The sequence below is a fragment of the Mastacembelus armatus genome, chromosome 10 (assembly GCF_900324485.2).
Source record: "Mastacembelus armatus chromosome 10, fMasArm1.2, whole genome shotgun sequence".
Taxonomy (NCBI): domain Eukaryota; kingdom Metazoa; phylum Chordata; class Actinopteri; order Synbranchiformes; family Mastacembelidae; genus Mastacembelus; species Mastacembelus armatus.
Window position 1 is genome coordinate 14,670,377 of NC_046642.1, and position 20,343 is coordinate 14,690,719.

Sequence of the window (20,343 nt, forward strand, 5' to 3'; positions counted from 1 at the left end):
CTGATAAACTAAGAGTTTAATGTACAATGCAGCTCATAATTATTCAAAGTGCAGTGAAAAAACTATGAGAAAAAATGATAATCAGGTTTTTGTGCAGGTAACAAGCAGGTACTGTAGCAGGACAACACAGCATGTTGGGAGACACACAAAAACATGACAATCTGGCAGGGACCAGGTGGAACTGACAGGTATAAATACTGACTGGAGTAAAGGGGAAACTGGGGACAGGTGTTTGAAAAGGAAGAGAAGGTCAGGTAACTGGAACAGCAGGGAAACAGCAGTGGCATCTCGGGGTTGGATGGAGAATGCCAAGTTAGGTTGGAAGTTACTACAAATGCCTGAGGAGGTGAGAAGATGTCTGACAGGGGCAAACTGACACCAACTGTTTTTCTGTTACTAATTATTTACTTAACTGTCTTTATGGGGAATTTATTTATATTGCTATGAATGTGTCACTGCTGCTAGAAACCAGTGTTAGTCAGAAATGAATCAACAAGTAAATAAAAGCAGTGTATTAAATTAGACACAAATATCAAACACACCACAAATAAAACTGGTCAGATCTGAAACTGGGATAACCTGTCCCACCACATCCTTCAGATCTTTCAGCATCAGTCCCTTGTAGAACGGGCCAGGGCCTAGTCTCTGTGCCAGAGCAGGAATGTTTTCCACACCCCTGATCTGAAAAGGTCTGATTTTGAGCTGAAGACGAGGGAATAGTGAGCTGGCCAAGTCTTGTCTGCTTTCCACTCACTCTAACCATATTCAGTAGATCTTCAAGATGTCCAACTAGCAGCACCCTATGGTATGTTAGCTTCAAGGCAAAGGCCTTCCCTGCTATCAGATTTCTTCACCTCCTCTGTTCCCCCTTTCCTCCTCCATTTTGACAACACAGCAGTCTTAAATACAATATGCATCCTTAACCCAACTCATGTGCTGCAGAATCAGTCACAACCCATCAGCTTCTTGGTGTTAGTGGGCCTGACACATCTAGGCTGGAATGATTCTTCCATCTTTCTATTCCTCTGTTTTATGTGTTTTTATTTTCACTGTCTAAGTGGTGAATCACTGCGAGTAAATTAGATGCAGGCAGCTGCACAGAATGTCCAGAGGCAGACTATGACGTGAACTGTACCATTAAGACTCAGGAGCTGGTTTCCCCAGCACAACCTAGTTTCATGGTAGTGTCTCAGGTAAGAGACAGCTAGCTTACACATTTACTTTGTTATACACAAATATCTGGATGAATCACATCATGAAATTTGCGTGTACAATTGAAGATTGCATTCACCTCACCTCATCAGTGATAATAACTTAGTGCTCCATGATATTTTAAAATATTGCTATTTCTTGCACCTTGTTGCACAACTGTGCTGATTTGTTTGATACTAAGTGTGGTAAGTGGTAAAAAAAAAAAAGTCTTTAGGTTTAATCTGCATTGTTTGCTCTTCCTAAGCATATTCCTAAGTAACACTTAACACAAAGTGCATCTGATGGGAAAGTATTCAACATATTTAGACTTTCATGTTATGGCTTGATGAAAGTGGTACAATAAACATGAATATAAGTACCAAAAAATGTTATTAAGAAATTTCCTTTAAAAACAAATATACTAACAAAAAAGTCATCTTTTATTTTAAACACACTCTGAATCAAATTTTCTGCTTTTCCCAGGACAGAATTTGAGAGGCTGAGGACTCATACAGCTGTTGGTAGCGATAGCACTAAAAGCAGTAATACTAATGTTGGAGGCTACTGTGGGAACAGGACTTTCCAGTTGGAAAAAGGTCACACCTTCATTTCTATACAACAGGTATTCATGTTCTCATCTATTTATATTTTTCTCTCAGTGGAGACTTTAATACTTCATCCTAAACTGCAGCATTTTAATCAGGTTTTAAATTGCTGAATGTCAGTAAAATGTCTTCATCTGTGAATTCTCTAGAAAACAATATAACAAAATGAATCTTCTAATGCATTTAAATTCACCTATAGTTAGTAAAAGATCTGCCTCATAATTGTGAGTTTGTCATTTAAACAGAACTGGAATACATCTACTCTGTTGTAATAGCTATTTAATTTTATTATGCTGTATTTAATTCTCCATAGAACTATTTAATTAACTTACATTTTATTGAAATTCTAATACACTGAAGTGTGTGATGACTTTTTCTGACTTTGTCCAGTTTGACCTTTCTGCAGCTCTTCATCTACAACACTAGAGAGCAGCAGTGCTCTAACTCTAGGCAGTAGGGCATTATATAAGCAGAGCTGTTACTCTTTAATGAAGGATGCCAGTGATAACAGCTTAGAAGTCTTTTCTCCTGATTCTTATGAGTTTACCTTATTTCTTGTTTGATTTATGTGCTGCATCTAAAATGAGATGATACTTTTCTTTTCGATATTTTCCACAACAAAGTTCACAGATTTAATACACAAAAGTAATCACTGGGCCAGCCTGTAAGAGACATTCATTTTTCAGTGCAGAAATAAAATAGAAATCCTGTAAACCGTGCCTGCGTTCACTCCAGTGACAGGATGTTTTGTGACTGTTTATGATATTGAGGTGAGAGGAATATATTAAACCAGCTAAGCATTTTGTCCTGCACTGTGCTCTGAAAACCCATCAGGGTTAAAGTAACAGGCTTATGTGTTCATTGGATGAATGGAAGCTTGTTATGAACAGTCTAAGGCAGAGCAGACCTTTGCACTTTTTTAAATTTTTGTCACAAGTTAGATTGAAAAGATATTTCTCCCTGAAGATCCCCAACCCATGACTGTATACTGATATATCCACTCTTGAGCCAGTTCAGAATATTTAAAGTTTTCTGAATAAATAAAAATCTTAATGTTGTTTTTGTCCTTCAAGTTACTTCAAGCTCAGCAAGTCTGTTTCTCACGTGTGCACAGGCGTCTGATTGTTATCAGTGGTGGCATTCAGTGTGAAGTCATCCTCTATGATATTAGAGACAGTGAAAGTGTTGGTAGGGCTCTCCAGGGTGGGAGAGGGTGTGGTAGACAGCCTGGAGCGTTTGACCTGCCCTCCGCCCCTGAAGCTCCTCCACTCCTTGATCCACTGGGCTCTCGAGGAAGAGTCTAGTCGGTCCAGATGCCTGGCTTGCATGATTGGGGAGGGGGTGATAGAGTTCCTGAGCACATGGAAGATGTACCTGTGGGAGAGTGTGTGATGGTGAGAAAGTAGGCCAGAGAAGAATATGAGGCCCTTTGATGTAAATCAGAGCATTTCCTCTAAATATTAGCTTTTTTAAACATATCAAAAATTGAGGGGAAGACCAAGCCATGTTATAGTGGTTCACCATCGCAATTTACATTATTTAATCTGAAATCAATTTTTACTCACTATGCCCTGTTATACAATTTCAAAATAATTAAAAATGTGCATGACTCCAATTCATACTCCAAATAGTATGTAAATATTATCATTACTATGTTTAATTGAGCTTAAATTAAAAAGGAAACACTAGAACAGTCATTTGTAGTTTCCATCCTTTTTGACTTATGTCCCATCACTGAGCAATTTCTACTTCATTCAATATCTACAAGTAGCACTTGTTGCTGCGCTGTAGTAGGACTTTTAACAGCATTTAATGTAAAATAAGACATCACTAGGAAAGCATGTTTGTTGGAAAAAATTGACAGTAAAAAAAAGTTTTACTCTTTTCCCAAAATAAATTCTGAAAATTTATATTAAAAGTGACTCTAAAACTTTAGAATTACTCAGTTTCAGTGACAGTGGTACATAAATTACTATTCTCCCTCTGGGTTTCCAAAGTGGTCAACACAATGGGGATAATGATAATGGTACCTGGGCAGCAGAGCCACCACGGTGGTGATGATGCAGATCAGGTAGAACATGGGGTCGACCATCTGGCTCTGGAGGATCCAGTATGGGTTGGATGGAGGATTACAGGTGATGCAGGTAGCACTGTATATAAGTGTCACGATGAAGTACAGGGCCACACTGCCCACCATGACTAACCAGTGAACCACCGTCTACAGAACAGTGCAGCAGTAAGGTATTTTAATGCAGTGAATTGTCCATTAATTCTTTATTGCTTTCATATAAAAAACGTAGTGCGTTCATGTTAGTAAATGTCAAATAAATGTTACTATATTGCAGTTGCTACACAAGTCATTAGGTTTCAAATGTATGCTGACTGAAACTATTAAAGATAAAGCGTTTTGGCTCACTGGCAGTACGCTGTGATTATATCTAGAAAAAGATATCCATCACGTCAATACTCACCCAGCTTTTGATCTCTATTGACAGATGCAGCAGGATGGTAAATAAAGAGATTGTGTTCAAAGGAGTTCCAAAAGTAAAAATATCAATGTCTGAATCCTGATAAGCCTGAGGGGGAAGATTTCAAATTTTATTTCAGAAACCAGTTAACCAGTAAAATAATTCAAAGATTTAAAGAACGACAAATACATGATAGTGTGAAGTGTAGTCAGAGAAACAACTTCTAGATGTGTTTCTTACCAAGTAAGGGATAAAGAAGCACACCAGACTCTGATAGAAGGCATCGAGGATGGAAACCCAGAAAGTTGAAAAATTGTATTCCTAAACAAGCAAAATGCACAAAACACATGAAAATCCTCATCTTTGAAACAAGAATATTATTCAAACCCCAACTTTATAAACAACCATCAGTTATTACCATTTTAAATAAAAAAGTTTTGAAGTGTCACTAACCCCTGCACCCTGTCCAGTCCTGTACAGTTCAGGAACACCCAGGAGGATTTCTTCAGAAATATCTTTGTCCATTATCCCAAACATGATGGGTGGTACAGAGGTGAACAAGAGGTTGAAGAATATCATCAGCCAGTAGTCAATCATGGCGGTGCCGGAGAAGCCGCAGAAGAACTGATACCAGAACAGCAGGTTCACATATGCCTGAGAAGCACATTAAGTTTGATATGATTGATATGATATGATGAAAACATCCATGCAGAAGGTTGAGCAGGCCTATGCAGATTCAAGACTCACCACATTCTTATAAAAGAAGTAAATGATCATGTTGGCCAGTCGAGTGTAGCACCAGTGTCCATGAACCAGGAGAAGTTTTTTCAGGTGTCTGAAGCGAGATATAGCGAAATCGCTCGCCATGACCGCCTTTAGAAGATAAAGATGAGTCATAATATATTTTGAGCAATGAGAGTAAAGGAAGAAAATACAATGTTGTTTTAACAGCTAAAGGCCTTGTTTCAGACCTGCATGCCCTCCTGACCAGATATCCCAATGCCAATATCAGCTGCTTGGATCATGTTGACATCATTTGCTCCATCACCTGAAGCCATAAAGAGAAAGTCAGTGCAACATCTTTTATAGCTGAAAATGTAAATCTAACATGCAGATATCTTGCTATCACTATTATGAGTATATTTGGGATATATGGAAAATAGGTTACTTACCAACAGCGAGGGTCATGACATTAAGTTTCTCCTGGACCACCTTCACCACTCCGCTCTTCTGCAGGGGCGTGACTCTGCAGCAGAGCACTGAGCGGCAGCGCTTCGACAGGTCCAGAAAGCGGTCCTGCAGGTCTGGCGACAGAACCATGGTCAGGGTCTGCCCATCAATCACAAGGGAGATGTCTTGGGTTGTGTCCACGTTACGAGGGTCTTTGCTGTACCTCCTCACCTCCTCCAGAGTGCAGTCCAGGATGGTCGTACACGTGAGCTGGAAAACAAAATCTGAATATTTATCTGACAGAATTGTTTTTATTATTGATGTAAAACATTTCAAAAACTAAAGCAAAAATTGACAATTTGACCATTGATCATTTGAGCAATTCCTTTATCCAAAGGGTAGTGACAGCTTTTCTCTTGTCAGACAAAATAGACAGTTTCTGACATTTTACTGCTCAGTGGTTCATCAATTATTCAACAACATTATCAGAAAAATTCATAATTAAACTAAATGTATGTGCTGGTATTTTATATTCACAATGTCTTAGTCATTACCAGGCTCTGGATGCATCAGATGCTGTAAATAACTTTATCCACTTTTAGCCAAAAGGAAAACAGACATGATGAAAAACTGGGTCACATCATCTTTTTGTTTCATCTGTCTAATGTTAGCTAAATTTCATTAGGTGAGTTAGGGTGATGATCGTGGGTGTGCAGCCCTCAGGTGGTCATCAAGTTACAGTGGTAAAAATAGTTCATGAACATTATGCCCATACTCTGGACCATGAGAGGTGGGGTATTTCCTCTGAGGGTTGAATATTAGACTGGTAATTAGATATGAAAGCATTAGTTATTGTGTTGGGGGCTCAGTCCATTCATCATCAATGACTTGTCCCATCAGACTAGTCCCATCTGAGAGGAGCGCAGCAACCCCTTTGTTTCAGAAATCTCCCCATGTATCTGTTGGAGCTGACAGGTAATTTCAGTTTCTCATTATGAAGGGCTGGTTCCTGTGCTTCCAGAGCTTTAATGACCCCAGAGAAGCAGGGCCCACACCTGACACCTTATCTTTCTCCGATGGAAATGCTATGGGTTTGACCTTAACATAAAATGTTAAAGTGGACAGAATTTAAATTAAAGAGAAACAAGGTAAAAACCTCCTGAACTTACTGCTTGGAAAAGCCATGAGCGGCCCTGAATGGCCGTCAGAAAAGGCAGTGCTGCCTCTGAAACAAGCTGTATATGATGTCAAATATAAACAATGTCTTGCCTTAATCAATTCCGTAACATTAATGTTCAATAGGACTTTGTGGGGCTTGTTAGCTACTGCTGTTTGAAGACTTTATAATTCACTCACTTCACAAAACTGTTCAGGCACATACAGTACTTGTTACCATTTATATTGTTCAAACAATGAACTTATGGATATTAAGCTATTACTAGATAAAACACATCCCATTTTATATCTAGATATTATACTTTAATTTAAAAAATCCCACCAAATCAAAAACCCTCTTTTTAAAAGAAGTTTGCTAATATATCATTTCCTAAAATTACCTGCTTTGTATTTAAATTCATTAATCTACAATTTTTGTAATAACCATATAATTTTTAAGTAATTTTAAAAATAAAAATACCAAACATCTGATGATTTTAGCTTCTTGAAAGTGAGGACTTGCCAATTTTCCCAGTCCTGCATACGTAAACGTAAGCTTGATTTAAAAAGTTGGTTCAAAAAAATTGCAGTGTTAATGTATTTTTGGTTATATGTCTGATATATTAAAGGCATCAGAAAACACCAGGCCTGAAGTTTGCTTGGCGGACAGCTGCATCCTCACCTTGTTTTTGCAGCTCATGTTAATCACCAGGTCTTCTTCCCCGAGTAGCCTGCAGGCATAGCCAATGTTGACGGCTGTCTCTGGCTTGTCACCAGTCAGCACCCACACCTTGATACCTGCCTCCCGCAGTGCCACGATGGTGTCTGGGACGCTCTCCTGCAGACGGTCCTCGATGCCCGTTGCCCCTGCAGGAGGACACAAATTGAGAGTCAGACATCATTCACATATATTCACACACACATATACTGTATTTTGTTCAAGCATTTATTGCCACCTAGCAGGGAGAGTTTTGTCTCTAGCTGCACAGCAGTCTTCATGACGAGCTCCTCTCTGTTGTCTATAGCTGCCAGAGCTCTCTGCCTATCCACAGACCAGTGTTCATACTCCTCGTCATTCACAACCTGTAACACACGTTGAATAAAATTAATCAGAGCACTTGTCATATATAAAGATGATCCAAGTAAATGTTAATGTATCTGATCATGCACCTTTTTCGCAAAGCATAGTGTGCGCAGCCCCTCTTTAGCATAGCAGTCGAGGTGATACTGAGTATAAGCTGCTATTTTCTTCAATTTCCCACTCAGGTTCTCTGTAAATAATACAATAAGAAATATGGTTTCATTTTGAATTAAGTGACCCCAGGTGTTTCAACTGTAACAGATGTAATACATGTGTAATAACTGTGTGTAAATGTACTTTCTCCTGCACTTACCTGCGTATGGTGTACCAAGTAGCTCCATGATGGCATAGTCTGCACCTTTGGTGTACAACACATACTCTTTAGTGATTGGGTGACGCACCAAAACAGACATTCTCTTCCTGTTGGAGTCAAAGGCCAAGGTGTCCAGCACCTCAAACACCAGGTCCTCCCCAGACGGGAGCCTCACTGTCACGCTGTTAGGGGTGCGGGCCAGCAGTGTGAAGCCATATGCCTTGGCTGCGTGCACCAAGGCGGCCTCGTCTGGACTCTCTGCCTCATAGCACAGATTATCTAAGGTCACAGCAGGCTGGTCACACTGGGATGGAGCATGCAGAGAACATGTTTCCAGCCCATTTTTGTCTTTAGTCCCTTCCATTTTTATAGCTGGATTGAACTGGTCCTCCTCTATGACTGATTCCTCTGATGTGGTTCGGTTTCTCTTTGTTCTGGTAAAAATATGTCGAAGAGAACAAGCCTTTTTCACTAAGTTTGACAAAGAAGCCAGTGGGTTATTCGTCTGTATGTTGCGGGAACACCTCATTGCCTGAAATAAGAATTTGTAAATAATATAACATTAGACATTAGGCCACACACACACAGTTGTTTTCATTCTTTGTGGTGACTTTACATACAGTGGGTACGGAAAGTATTCAGACCCCTTTAAATTTTTCACTCTTTGTGTCATTGCAGCCATTTGCCAAAATCAAAAAAGTTCATTTTATTTCTCATTAATGTACACTCAGCACCCCATCTTGACAGAAAAAAACAGAAATGTAGAAATTTTTGCAAATTTATTAAAAAAGAAAAACTGAAATATCACATGGTCATAAGTATTCAGACCCTTTGCAGTGACACTCATATTTAACTCACATGCTGTCCATTTCTTCTGATCCTCCTTGAGATGGTTCTGGTCCTTCATTGGAGTCCAGCTGTGTTTAATTAAACTGATTGGACTTGATTAGGAAAGGCACACACCTGTCTATATAAGACCTTACAGCTCACAGTGCATGTCAGAGCAAATGAGAATCATGAGGTCGAAGGAACTGCCCAAGGAGCTCAGAGACAGAATTGTGGCAAGGCACAGATCTGGCCAAGGTTACAAAAGAATTTCTGCAGCACTCAAGGTTCCTAAGAGCACAGTGGCCTCCATAATCCTCAAATGGAAAAAGTGTGGGACGACCAGAACTCTTCCTAGACCTGGCCGTCCAGCCAAACTGAGCAATCGTGGGAGAAGAGCCTTGGTCAGAGAGGTAAAGAAGAACCCAAAGATCACTGTGGCTGAGCTCCAGAGATGCAGTAGGGAGATGGGAGAAAGTTCCACAAAGTCAACTATCACTGCAGCCCTCCACCAGTCGGGGCTTTATGGCAGAGTGGCCCGACGGAAACCTCTCCTCAGTGCAAGACACATGAAAGCCTGCATAGAGTTTGCCAAAAAACACATGAAGGACTCCCAGACTATGAGAAATAAGATTCTCTGGTCTGATGAGACCAAGATTGAACTTTTTGGCGTTAATTCTAAGCGGTATGTGTGGAGAAAACCAGGCACTGCTCATCACCTGCCCAATACAATCCCTACAGTGAAACATGGTGGTGGGAGCATCATGTTGTGGGGGTGTTTTTCAGCTGCAGGGACAGGACGACTGGTTGCAATTGAAGGAAAGATGAATGCGGCCAAGTACAGAGATATCCTGGAAGAAAACCTCTTCCAGAGTGCTCAGGACCTCAGACTGGGCTGAAGGTTCACCTTTCAACAGGACAGTGAACCTAAGCACACAGCTAAAATAACAAAGGAGTGGCTTCAGAACAACTCTGTGACCGTTCTTGACTGGTCCAGCCAGAGCCCTGACCTAAACCCAATTGAGCATCTCTGGAGAGACCTGAAAATGGCTGTCCACCAACGTTCACCATCCAACCTGACAGAACTAGAGAGGATCTGCAAGGAAGAATGGCAGAGGATCCCCAAATCCAGGTGTGAAAAACTTGTTGCACCATTCCCAAGAAGACTCATGGCTGTACTAGCTCAAAAGGGTGCTTCTACTCAATACTGAGCACAGGGTCTGAATACTTATGACCATGTGATATTTCAGTTTTTCTTTTTTAATAAATTTGCAAAAATTTCTACATTTCTGTTTTTTTCTGTCAAGATGGGGTGCTGAGTGTACATTAATGAGAAATAAAATGAACTTTTTTGATTTTGGCAAATGGCTGCAATGACACAAAGAGTGAAAAATGTAAAGGGGTCTGAATACTTTCCGTACCCACTGTAGATACTCACCCTAACCTTAACCATAATTACGACTTGCCTTACCCTAACCCTTAACCCAACCTTAAACCTCAGAAAGTCATCATCCCACAATTCACTAATTTACATAGTGCAGTCCAGAAGACATAGTTTCCAACATGTGAATTTGTAAACTATTTCAGCACTTTTTATTTTTGCTCTTATACTTTTAATTACAAACTCAGGGGGAAAACAACTGATTTCTCAGTAAATAAAGGCCATCCTGACTGCAAGTGCAAATCTCCTTTCACTATGATGATGAAAAGTCAGAACCTTTATGAGGAGTTTCTTTATTATTATTATTATTATTATTTATTTATTTATTGCTGTGTGTGTTACTAATATGAATTATGCTGAAGTTACTGGACAACAGGTTTATAGACCTAGAGAATCCATAAAATAATTATTAACACAGATTAATTCATAGATCTTCTAAAATGTTCTTTAGATCGAAACTTTGCCATTGTTTTATGAGTTTGCATGCTGACAGCAAAATCCTGACTGTGTCCTTCATCTCTGCTTCCCATTCACAGCCGCAGTAAACTGAGTGCTCACCCTCTGTCTCTGTGCTGTCGCCATGGAAACCACCACCGTGTTGCAAATGGCGAGAGCCAAAAAAAAGTCCAGGTAAGGTTCTCTGTGGCGGCTGCTGCTGTCTGTCGTGCTAATCTGTTGGAGCAGCTTCGTGTCTGGAATCACCTCAGTTTCCTGTTGGAGTAAGAAGTGAATCAGTTTGTTAATTGAGGGCTCGAGTTGACAAACTGTTTCTTTACGCTCAGCTTTCTTCGATCCCCGTCACTCATGTGTCGTGGCAGTACTGTAAGAAGCTTTTAGCTCTTAACGTGTTTCTCCAGTTTTGTTTGTGCATGTAGGAACAGTTGCAGGGTGGACAGAAGGAAGGATGTTTCTTCATGCAAAGGTTATGCTCTGTTAAACACGCAGCATGAAGAAAGCTGGAGGTGGCCCCTGTGTGGAGTAAACACAGGCCTTTTTGTGTCTCAGCCTGTTTCTGCTCTTTGCCCTGTGGACAAAAATAGACATCAATCTACTGTACTGTTTACCAAGACGTCAGTGACTAATCTATAGTACACATTTACAGTTTATGTGACATCGGTGCTGTGTGCCAAATGGTGCCCAGCATGACCATATGTCCCGTCACAGACACAGGGGCAAATTTGAGCCAAAATGGATGTGCTCATCAGTGACACCTAGCAGCTCGGCCATCTGCAGAGGGAACTAAGGCCATGAGGCCCTTTGACACAAAGAGGGTGAGAAATTGGGAAACAAATGGCAGTTTGATGTCTTGTAAGTTTTGATTCAGATGTGAAATGTGTTTGAGTGAGAACCTCTTAAGATCATCGAGGGTTGAAAATGAAACTCTTTAGTCTCAAGGTCAGTGCGTGTACAGTATGAATAGGTGCTAATTACCCAATGACTGGAAAAACAGAAGCAGTATTAGTAGTAGTACTCTGTTAGGCTGATGAACAGCTTGGAGTCTGTCCAACAGAAATCAGAGATGAATGGATTTTGTTCATTCATACAATGATAAAAGCTTGATCCCCCAAATGATTGTTGTTATTTCTAATAATAATGTTGTCAGCTTGGTGACTGTCAAGTGGTTTGTCCAGGCTGTGCCCACTAAATGCTGGTTTCTGTCTCCCTTAGCCCTAAGCAAGATATGAAGATGGGTGACGGTTTTTGTACTGAAATAAATATATTTATATCTCCTCAGGAAACTTTTGGGGTCACAATCAGACACAGCTTTGTTGTAGGAGTCACAAGCCCAAAAACTTTTTTGGTTTAGTTCTGGCTACCCCCCCAGAAAAATCTTATAAAATGGATGGATGCATAATGTTCATAATGATAAATGCACTATTCTGGCTCACGTAACAGATCGTTTTGTGCTGTGCGCTTGCAAAACATCATCATAAATTAAATTCAGGATTCATTATCTGTGTATATTTATAAGACAAGACATCAAAGCAGCCATTCCATCTCCCTATATTGGATTTTGAGTACAGAGCACAAGCTCTTCTGCAGTATTAGCTTAGCTCAGACCATATAAATGCACCGGCATTTGTGTGTGTTCCTCAGAAATTATTATGATTTTGGAGAATAATAGTAGAATAATAAGTTTTGGGGCTTCTAAAAGTGGCCTTGCATGAACTACCTGATTCACCTCTGACAAGTGAAATGCTGAAGACCATTTTCTCCATGGCTGCATCCAGTGACTCTGCACTGACTGCCATAAGCAAAGCCATGAGTTCTCCCTGCAAAATATCTGCATTTCTTTCCTGACTGAGCAATCATCTTACCAGTGGACTGCTGAAGGCCACATCACTCTGGGCATTTCCAGAGACCTTTCCTTTGCGTTGGCTGCCATGGCGATGTTGTTTTTCTTCAGGGCTCATGTCCTCCGCATCCAAGGACCATCCAGTCTGTGGGGGTTGTGGCTGCTGGTTGAAAATGACGTCCTCTTCTGACTCTGGTTCATCAAGGACAGCTAAGCGGATAGCTGCAAATCCAAAAACCATGTTGGTACTGTACTGCATGCATTATATATTTACTTTATGTTGTGATAAATGTGAGGCCCTTAACCACAATGGCTCTTTCAAAGCACTTTAAAAACCCAGATTAGACAACCTCAAATGGAAGACAAGCCTCCACAAAAAGCCCTTCAGTGAGCCAAAATAAATGAACCTTGGGAAGAATCATATAAGAGGGAACTCAACTTCAGGGTACATAGCTCAGTAATACAATTAGACTGGCAAATCTAGGCAGCACAGAGGAAGCAGTGAGTCTAATTAGTATCCACTTTGTACCATTTTAAAACATCATAAAATGTATTCTGTTTAATAAAATTGTTTTTCAGTATAGAAAAGAACAGTTGTGGATACTATAATGTGTGCATGGGCTTTATCATGTGGCTCAGTGAAAGTTTGGGGCTGTAAGGATATTTATTACCTTTCACATCAGTGAATCAGAAAGAACAAGTCAATCAAACGGCTCAGTTTTAAAACATATTTGTAAGTCTATACCCAAGTGAGCAGCCGTGCAAGACTGGAAAACAACAGAAAATGAAACTTAGACTCTTATCAATAGGACCAAGAGCAGGGTTTATTTTCTGGTGACTTTTGGGATTGTGCTACTTATGAATATCCAGTTTCATGGACAAAGTTCACAGAGGTTTTCCTGATAAACCATCAAGCACACAAAGGGTGATAAGAAGTGTCAGGCAGATGTGAAGGTTTACCGTTCTCTTTGTGTGGGTACTCAGTGCCCATGATGGAGCATCGTCGAAAGACCATCTTGTTCTCAGTAAGGGTGCCAGTCTTATCTGAGAAGATGTGTTCAATCTGACCCAGGTCCTCTGTGATATTCAGGGCCTTGCATTGCACGCGGCTGTTTGTGTCCTCATCATACAGATCGATGTCATTAGTGATGAAGAAGATCTGGCACACCTTCACCAGCTCGATGGACACATAGAGGGAGATCGGAATCAGGACCTGCAGAGGAAAGGAGAAGAACGGAAGGAGAGAAAGAAGAATGAGAAAGAAGTGGTCAGGTAAAGGATGAGGAGAAATATAATAGGATAACAGGAGATAACAGAAGAGAAAGGAAAGATGAGAGGAAAGAAGATGGGAGGTAAGGTGAGGTGAAGAGGGTGTAAAAGAAGAAGAGAATGAGGAGCAAAAAGGGAAGTGAGAGCAAAGAGGAGAAAACCAGAGAAGAGATGGGAGCTAATTTAATGGATTTTCAAATGAGTGAAAACACACTCCCAACAGTCCCAAAGCCTCTGTCTCACACACAGTCAGACTCCTCCACCTGCAGCAGGATGATCATGGTGAAGAACATGTAGAAGCCAGACAGACTGGGGCTGTCCAGGTGACCGGTGCTGTCAGGGACGAGGTAAGGGGGCACACCGGGCAGCAGCTGCAGCCATAAGGAGTGACCTGTATGTGTGAGGACATGGGGATTAATCACACTGACTGTTGCGCAGGGAGGAAAGCTATTTTTGGCACCACACCTTCCCCCATTTCCTCCTGCTGCTTCTAGTATGTGTTTGGGCATGTAGCCAAAGTGAATGAGTTTTCTTTGTTTTACTGGAAATTAAACATCCACTCATAAATGTAACAGCACCAAAACCATGAATCAGGCTGTGTAGTGATTTTATGGTTTAATTATATAATTCATCACTGACCTACTGCTCCAATAAGACACATGGTGAAGAGGAGAATGACGCAGAAGATGACGTCCATGTTCAGCTTCCGCTCTAGTTTGCTGCGCTTGTATCTGGACCTGCCGCTGTTGAGCATGGACTTGGTTTCATGGCCTTAAATGTGGGAAGAAGAGGTGTTGATTCAGTTACCAAATGGTTCTCCACATGGTCCATAACACCGAGAGAAACTGATTATCTTAAAGCATGCTCATTCTGGGTCAGCTAAAGCAAGGTCAAAACAAGGCTGTAGTAACCACTGAGGACCCTGATGACATGTTTAGTATTTTGGGAAGTCTGGGGCTACCATGACACATTTTTAGTTTTAAATAGTTTAATAATGGGTGAATGTCCATAAAATCTGTACATATTCATGGTTCCCAGTGGATAAATACTGCTTACTGTACTTTGTGATCCCCAGCAGGTGAAAATTTTCACTTAACCAGAGCAATATCTCATTATTCAGATCAATGGATAAGCAGAAGACTTTGTACAGACACCCACTGTGTCCAGAGGGTGTGTCAGTGTACTACAAAACTATGGAGTGCAGTGCCATTATTAGGTTAAATTAAATTTTGTCCAAACTTTTGTATATTGACCAAAGTTCTGAAAAATTGATTACATGGAAAATGCTGAATGTGAAAAAAAAAAGGGTGAGTCAAAAATGTGTTAGTTGTGAATTTTTGGATTCATGATGTATTTCTAAACTTCTGACTACGCCCTGAACAAACACGCTACAAGCTCAAGGTCAAAGCAGCGAAGCAGCTGAGAAAATGGAGAATATACCTGCATAGACCACAAAGCCAATAGCGTGGTCTGTGTTTCTCACTGTGCAGCCTCGCAGCAGCAGACTCTCAATTCCAGCACCTACCTTCTCTGTATCAGGCTTCGCTCTGCAGCAACACAAAGTGAGAAACAGCCTTGTTAGAGATTCATTTCTGTTTATATATTTAAGATTAGCAATTCTCCTGCTCTACAACCATAGCTGGATGTCATGGATAGACCATTAGTAAGACCCGTGGTGCCTGAGGAAATCGATGACAGTCTATTACAGCCCCAATATCATCTCTGATGGCATGAGAAAGTGCAGCGAGTAGGTTGAAATTAGTTTTCTGCTCTGAGAGAAACTGTCTAAGGAAGCCATACGATCTGTATATTTGATACTCACACATAACACTTGAAATGGTTCAGATTGTTATTGGGCTTTTCACAGACCACGGTGCTACTGAAGCTTTCAGGTTCAAATTCAGGATCCTGGGAAATTAGAAGAGGCATAAAGTCACTACAAGATGCATGTAATTTTTTAAAATGTAACTTAACCTAACCTTAACCTCCAAAGTGTGTGACCAACCATGTATTTAAGTTATGTAATCCAACAGGTATGTCTTTTCCGTAACTGTTAATTTTTACATATTATAATGATCTATTGAAGTGTGTTAAAGAGGAGGAGGAGGGGGAAGGTGCAGCACCCCTGGAATGGGGATAGATGACTGTAAAGATTAAACAAATTGAACCAGTGGACATTTCTCAGTCCCTCACCGCAATGCACAGACCAGGCACCACCCTTCTCTGCTTCAGGTTGGTCTCTCCGTCCAGGTTGGCTGTTTCTATATGACACACAGCGTTGATGTCTGATGTGTGCAGGAGCAGCAGGTCTGCAGGGACAATCTCATTGCAAACCACCTTCACAAAGTCTCCCACTCGCACATCCTTCCAACACCTCTCGATAAAGTCTTTCTTCTTCCTGAAATCAGTCATGTCAGGTTCCAACAATCATCACAGGTTATTTTCTAAAGAGACTCTCCTGGGTGGCTTTTGTATTGACTTTTGTCACATTTCTTAACTGCAATATTGGCATTGTATATTGTCTATCTTGTCTATGCTTATGCAATCAAATGAAATATTGATACACTCTTTATGGATAAAAGAAAAATCACAGCACCTGCTTAAGCTAGGAAATAAATGAGCAAGTGAAAAATCAATGCTGCTGTTTTTGGAGAGTGGCCCAGATGTATTTTGTGTGTTTTAGATGACAAGGTAACTTTTAGAGGAAGACAAGCTGCGCTACGATTTATTACACAAGGTTGTTCCCAGAAACAGCGGCTTCCCAAAGCACTAGCTCCTTTAAGGTCTGAAACGGCATGCTAAATTGGCTTACCCCCAGAGACAGAGAGCTGCAAGTATGCTGCCCTGCATGTAGGACCTGATTGGGCACCTGCCACATAGCACCACACCTTGGCTCAAACAATGCCATAAAGGGGTTATTTATTTTTAGTGTGTGTTTAGGTTAGACGTAACAGATTGCACACATTTTTTTACTATGGGAAGCTTCAAGGTATGTACGTGTTCGGTACGTCAGTCAGCCTATTTCCCGACATTATCTTTATAATTTTTAAATTTATGTCATCCTTTGTGTTAGAAGGAATGCTATGACCTGTGGAAGAATTGAAACTAATCACATTGTTATGTAAAGCAAGAGCTGAAGCCATGCTCAGCTCAGCTTGGTGTAGCCCTAAGCTAAAAACTGGAAAGAGGGTGTTACAGGTAAAGTGGCTCATGCTAAGGCCTGTAAAAATCACTCATTTACATGATATCAATTTAAATAAATCCATAAAAAAATAAGGAAAAGTTGTGATGTGCAAACTTTAGACATTGTTAAAAGGCTTATAGTACTTTTTATCGTCTGAGTAAGTCTGTCTGTTAAATATGAGGCTAAAGGCAGCAATATCAAAATTTTCAACTAATTCTTAATAGTAAAGTTGATTTATTTATTTCCATGAGTCTCCTTCGCCTTAAAGATCCTGCATGCATTGTGTAGTTTATTGTGGAAAAAACAATTCGTCACATATAAGGTAATATTTCACAATGATAAGATTGCTACTAGGTTAGTCACATTTATGCAATGTGTAGCTGACAGGAACTGTTGGGTCTTTTAGCCTGTAAGGTGTGGTGTGATACACAATACACAATACAACAACGCAATGTGGAATTTCAACAGTGCAATTAACAGCTGTCATATGGGTTCTGTTTTTGATGAGTGCAGGTGGCTTGACAAGAGTGTTAGATTAGATAAACAGGATGATTCTGAAAATAAGGTTACACGTTACACCTTTGTGAAAACAACGTGTGAAAGGTGATGGGAAATAAAGACAGGCTACTGTACAGCTGAGAAAGTGTGATGGGCCATACTTAAACTCTTTTTTCCATGTGGGTCTTTACATTCACTGCAGATTTATGAATTTATGTGTGTTTAAACTAGCTCCATGAGGCTCTTTGATGGATAAACTTCACCCAGCCCTAGATAAAGAGAAAGAGGGTGTGTATGTAATCCTAAAATTGATTCTTGAGTGGCTTCTAGAAACATTTGTATAGTTTACAGAAATCCCAGCCAATCAATTTTGTTCTAATCTTTACAAGCCCAAAATGAAGCTTTAGTATCCCCCACCCAGCGAGCCACGGGTGACCCACGAGGGCCTGCTCACCATGACTCAACTGCTGTTTATCTGATTGCATTAGGCAGAAACAACTAGTGTCTGCTAACAGGCCCTGAGGGGCCGGTGTGTTCTCCACAGAGTCTGAAATGCTGCGGCTGGAGTCTGAACTTCTGGCCACCTGGACCCTATCGCCTCACACACATACACACACACACACGATGCACAAGGCTTTTTCCCCAGCTGAGGCTGCACTTCACAACATTCCTGCTGACTCTTGTTGAGAAATTTGAAAGCAAACAGCTGCTGGTTAATGATAACCCCTTCCAGAAGCTGAATCTATGAGGATTCATCATCAGATGTGTCTCTGGTCTCACGTGATACAGAGAGAAAATCCACATTCCCTCCACCTCCTCCTTCTCCCAATCCACTCTAACCCCTTTACAGCAGTGAAAGGGTTAAAAATGACATTGTTTGTCCTTCTTTGTGAAATATTCATTTTTCATCAATTCAAAAATAGATGGTCGTTAACCTCTTTGCTGATGCAACACCCAGATGAGGATTTTCATCAATGCGATGGTGAGAGACATTGTTGTGAGGCTCTTCAAAAGAGGAATAATCTCCCACACATTTTCTATTTCTAAGTCAAAAATTCCCACAGGGTGCAGAAATGCAGAGGAGGTAAAACACACACACACACAGAGTGCACAGTCACACAGACATTACACAACAGAAATCATAAGCACAGATGTGGAGGTGTCGTTCATGCACTCCGAGTGTTTCCATCTACTGCATCATGCATGAACAGCACAACGCACTGAAGCTATATTCAGAACATGATTGTCTTTGAGTCACTTACCTGCTGTAGATTAAGCATGGTGTGTTGTTGAGCTTCCTGTCAGACTGATACCTCCTGAAGTCCTCCCAGGCATCTTTCAGGGCTGTCAGAGCAAAGATGACACAGATGGGGATCAGAGCTACTTCAGGCTGGAAGGCATTCACTACAGGGACAAAGTTCAGACATGCCAGGCCCACAAAGTAGATGTTAGCCAGACGGTGAAACTGCTCATAAAGGTTCATGGGTATGAAGAGAAGCGGAGTGTATTTGGTAGTTTTGATGGCATTGCCAGGAAAGTAGCGGTTGGGTTGCTTCGACTTCTCTTGGTTTTCATAAGGCAGATTGGACACCAAGCTGCGGAGACCCTTCTCCCGTGCCCGCCGACCTCTCAGAGCATCTCTGACCAGGGCCAAAGGGCTCCTCCACGTCATGACTGCGCTGTCTGCTGTCCCTTTTCTATTCTCACCAACTTTGCTCCACCATCATCTCAGTGCTAACAGCTCCAGAGAGTTAAAGAGACTCTCCTCAGGCTGCTTCCCTCCTCCAGTGACGCTCTGAGAGCATGTAATTCTGGTTGCCTGGTTAAAATAAGTGACAGCACACCTCCTCAGAGCCCGCCCCTTGCATCGACAGGTGTGTTTGCATTCCTTGCACTGGAGCTGTCTCAAAGGGAAGGGAATAAGGCAGCTAATTACAGTTTCAATATCAGCTTCAAGTGCTCTGGTAACTCAGCTGGTTTTAATTTTTTCTGTCGTCTCATTTCAGCAGTTACTGAACCACTAGCATCTTTCCAACATTTGAATAAGCCCCTTAGTGTCTTTCCTGATGGACACCACTTTAGCAAAGTAGATGCATGCAGCATTTTCAGGTTTGCATGTTTACATGTACAGCATGTGTGCGAGACTGCAACAAAGCAGCTTCTTGCACAGATGGCATGCATGTAGGATGCCTTCCACTTCCTCATGCTGACGGCGTTGTTTAGTTGTCTTTTCCAGAGCTGCCCAACCAGAACAAAACAAAAAAGAAAGTCAGATTCACACTGGATCACTCATTTATTCATTCATGCTTAAAATTCAATTTAGAGTTTATAGTAAAAGGCCTGGTTAGTATTTAATACACATTTGACATTACTGGAAAACTGTTTTTCGAATGGAGATGGACGTGCATCTACAATATCTTTCTTTTATTTAGGATGCTATTCTCACCTGTGATTGTATTTTCAATTACCAATTAAAATATTTAATGACTTTCTGTTTTTTCCTTGATCAGCTGATAAATCATAATCTGGCAGTGCCGTGTGTTTTGTTTTTCCTCAGATATAAACGTATAGCAGGGGAGTGGTGCCAGACTCACCATTTTTACCCATCCCTGTCAGCTTTGGCTGGGTTTGGCTTGGCTGCCTGTGAGTCAACACACACACACACACTGAGCCAGAACACACATTTGGAGACAAAACACACACACACATGGTTCCACAGAGCAGAGGTCTGTGCATTTCTAATTACTCCAGTGACATGGAAACACTACAAAGTAGAAAGCATCTGCTTCCTCCCCCTCTGTAACATGTCAACACTAATGCCCTCTCTGAAAAGAGGAAAAGAGAGAG

General features: G+C 41.0%; 1 protein-coding gene across 1 annotated transcript; it reads right to left on the reverse strand.

The window, feature by feature from the left end:
* Positions 1-1,607: 1,607 nt before the first annotated feature.
* atp10b (ATPase phospholipid transporting 10B) lies at positions 1,608-19,278 on the reverse strand. Its single transcript, XM_026329670.1, has 21 exons — positions 18,759-19,278; positions 16,008-16,212; positions 15,637-15,722; positions 15,255-15,361; positions 14,454-14,585; positions 14,078-14,205; positions 13,506-13,758; positions 12,568-12,767; positions 10,808-10,960; positions 7,984-8,515; positions 7,760-7,860; positions 7,546-7,672; positions 7,272-7,456; positions 5,437-5,704; positions 5,236-5,312; positions 5,012-5,137; positions 4,718-4,918; positions 4,505-4,585; positions 4,268-4,372; positions 3,827-4,014; positions 1,608-3,170 (listed from the first exon to the last, which is right to left on the reverse strand). Exons 1-21 carry the CDS (start codon positions 19,166-19,168, stop codon positions 2,897-2,899), a joined length of 3,939 nt encoding a protein of 1,312 aa, XP_026185455.1. The 5' UTR covers positions 19,169-19,278; the 3' UTR covers positions 1,608-2,896.
* Positions 19,279-20,343: the final 1,065 nt, after the last annotated feature.

Bases quoted from the DNA above. Each gene is read 5' to 3' on its own strand.
- atp10b (XM_026329670.1), bottom strand. From the start codon at position 19,168: ATGACGTGGAGGAGCCCTTTGGCCCTGGTCAGAGATGCTCTGAGAGGT. The intron at 8,516-10,807 runs GTGAGCACTCAG...TTCTTATTTCAG, and splicing joins CGACAGCACAGAGACAGAGG to GCAATGAGGTGTTCCCGCAA. The intron at 7,861-7,983 runs GTAAGTGCAGGA...TATTATTTACAG, and splicing joins ACTTGGTACACCATACGCAG to AGAACCTGAGTGGGAAATTG.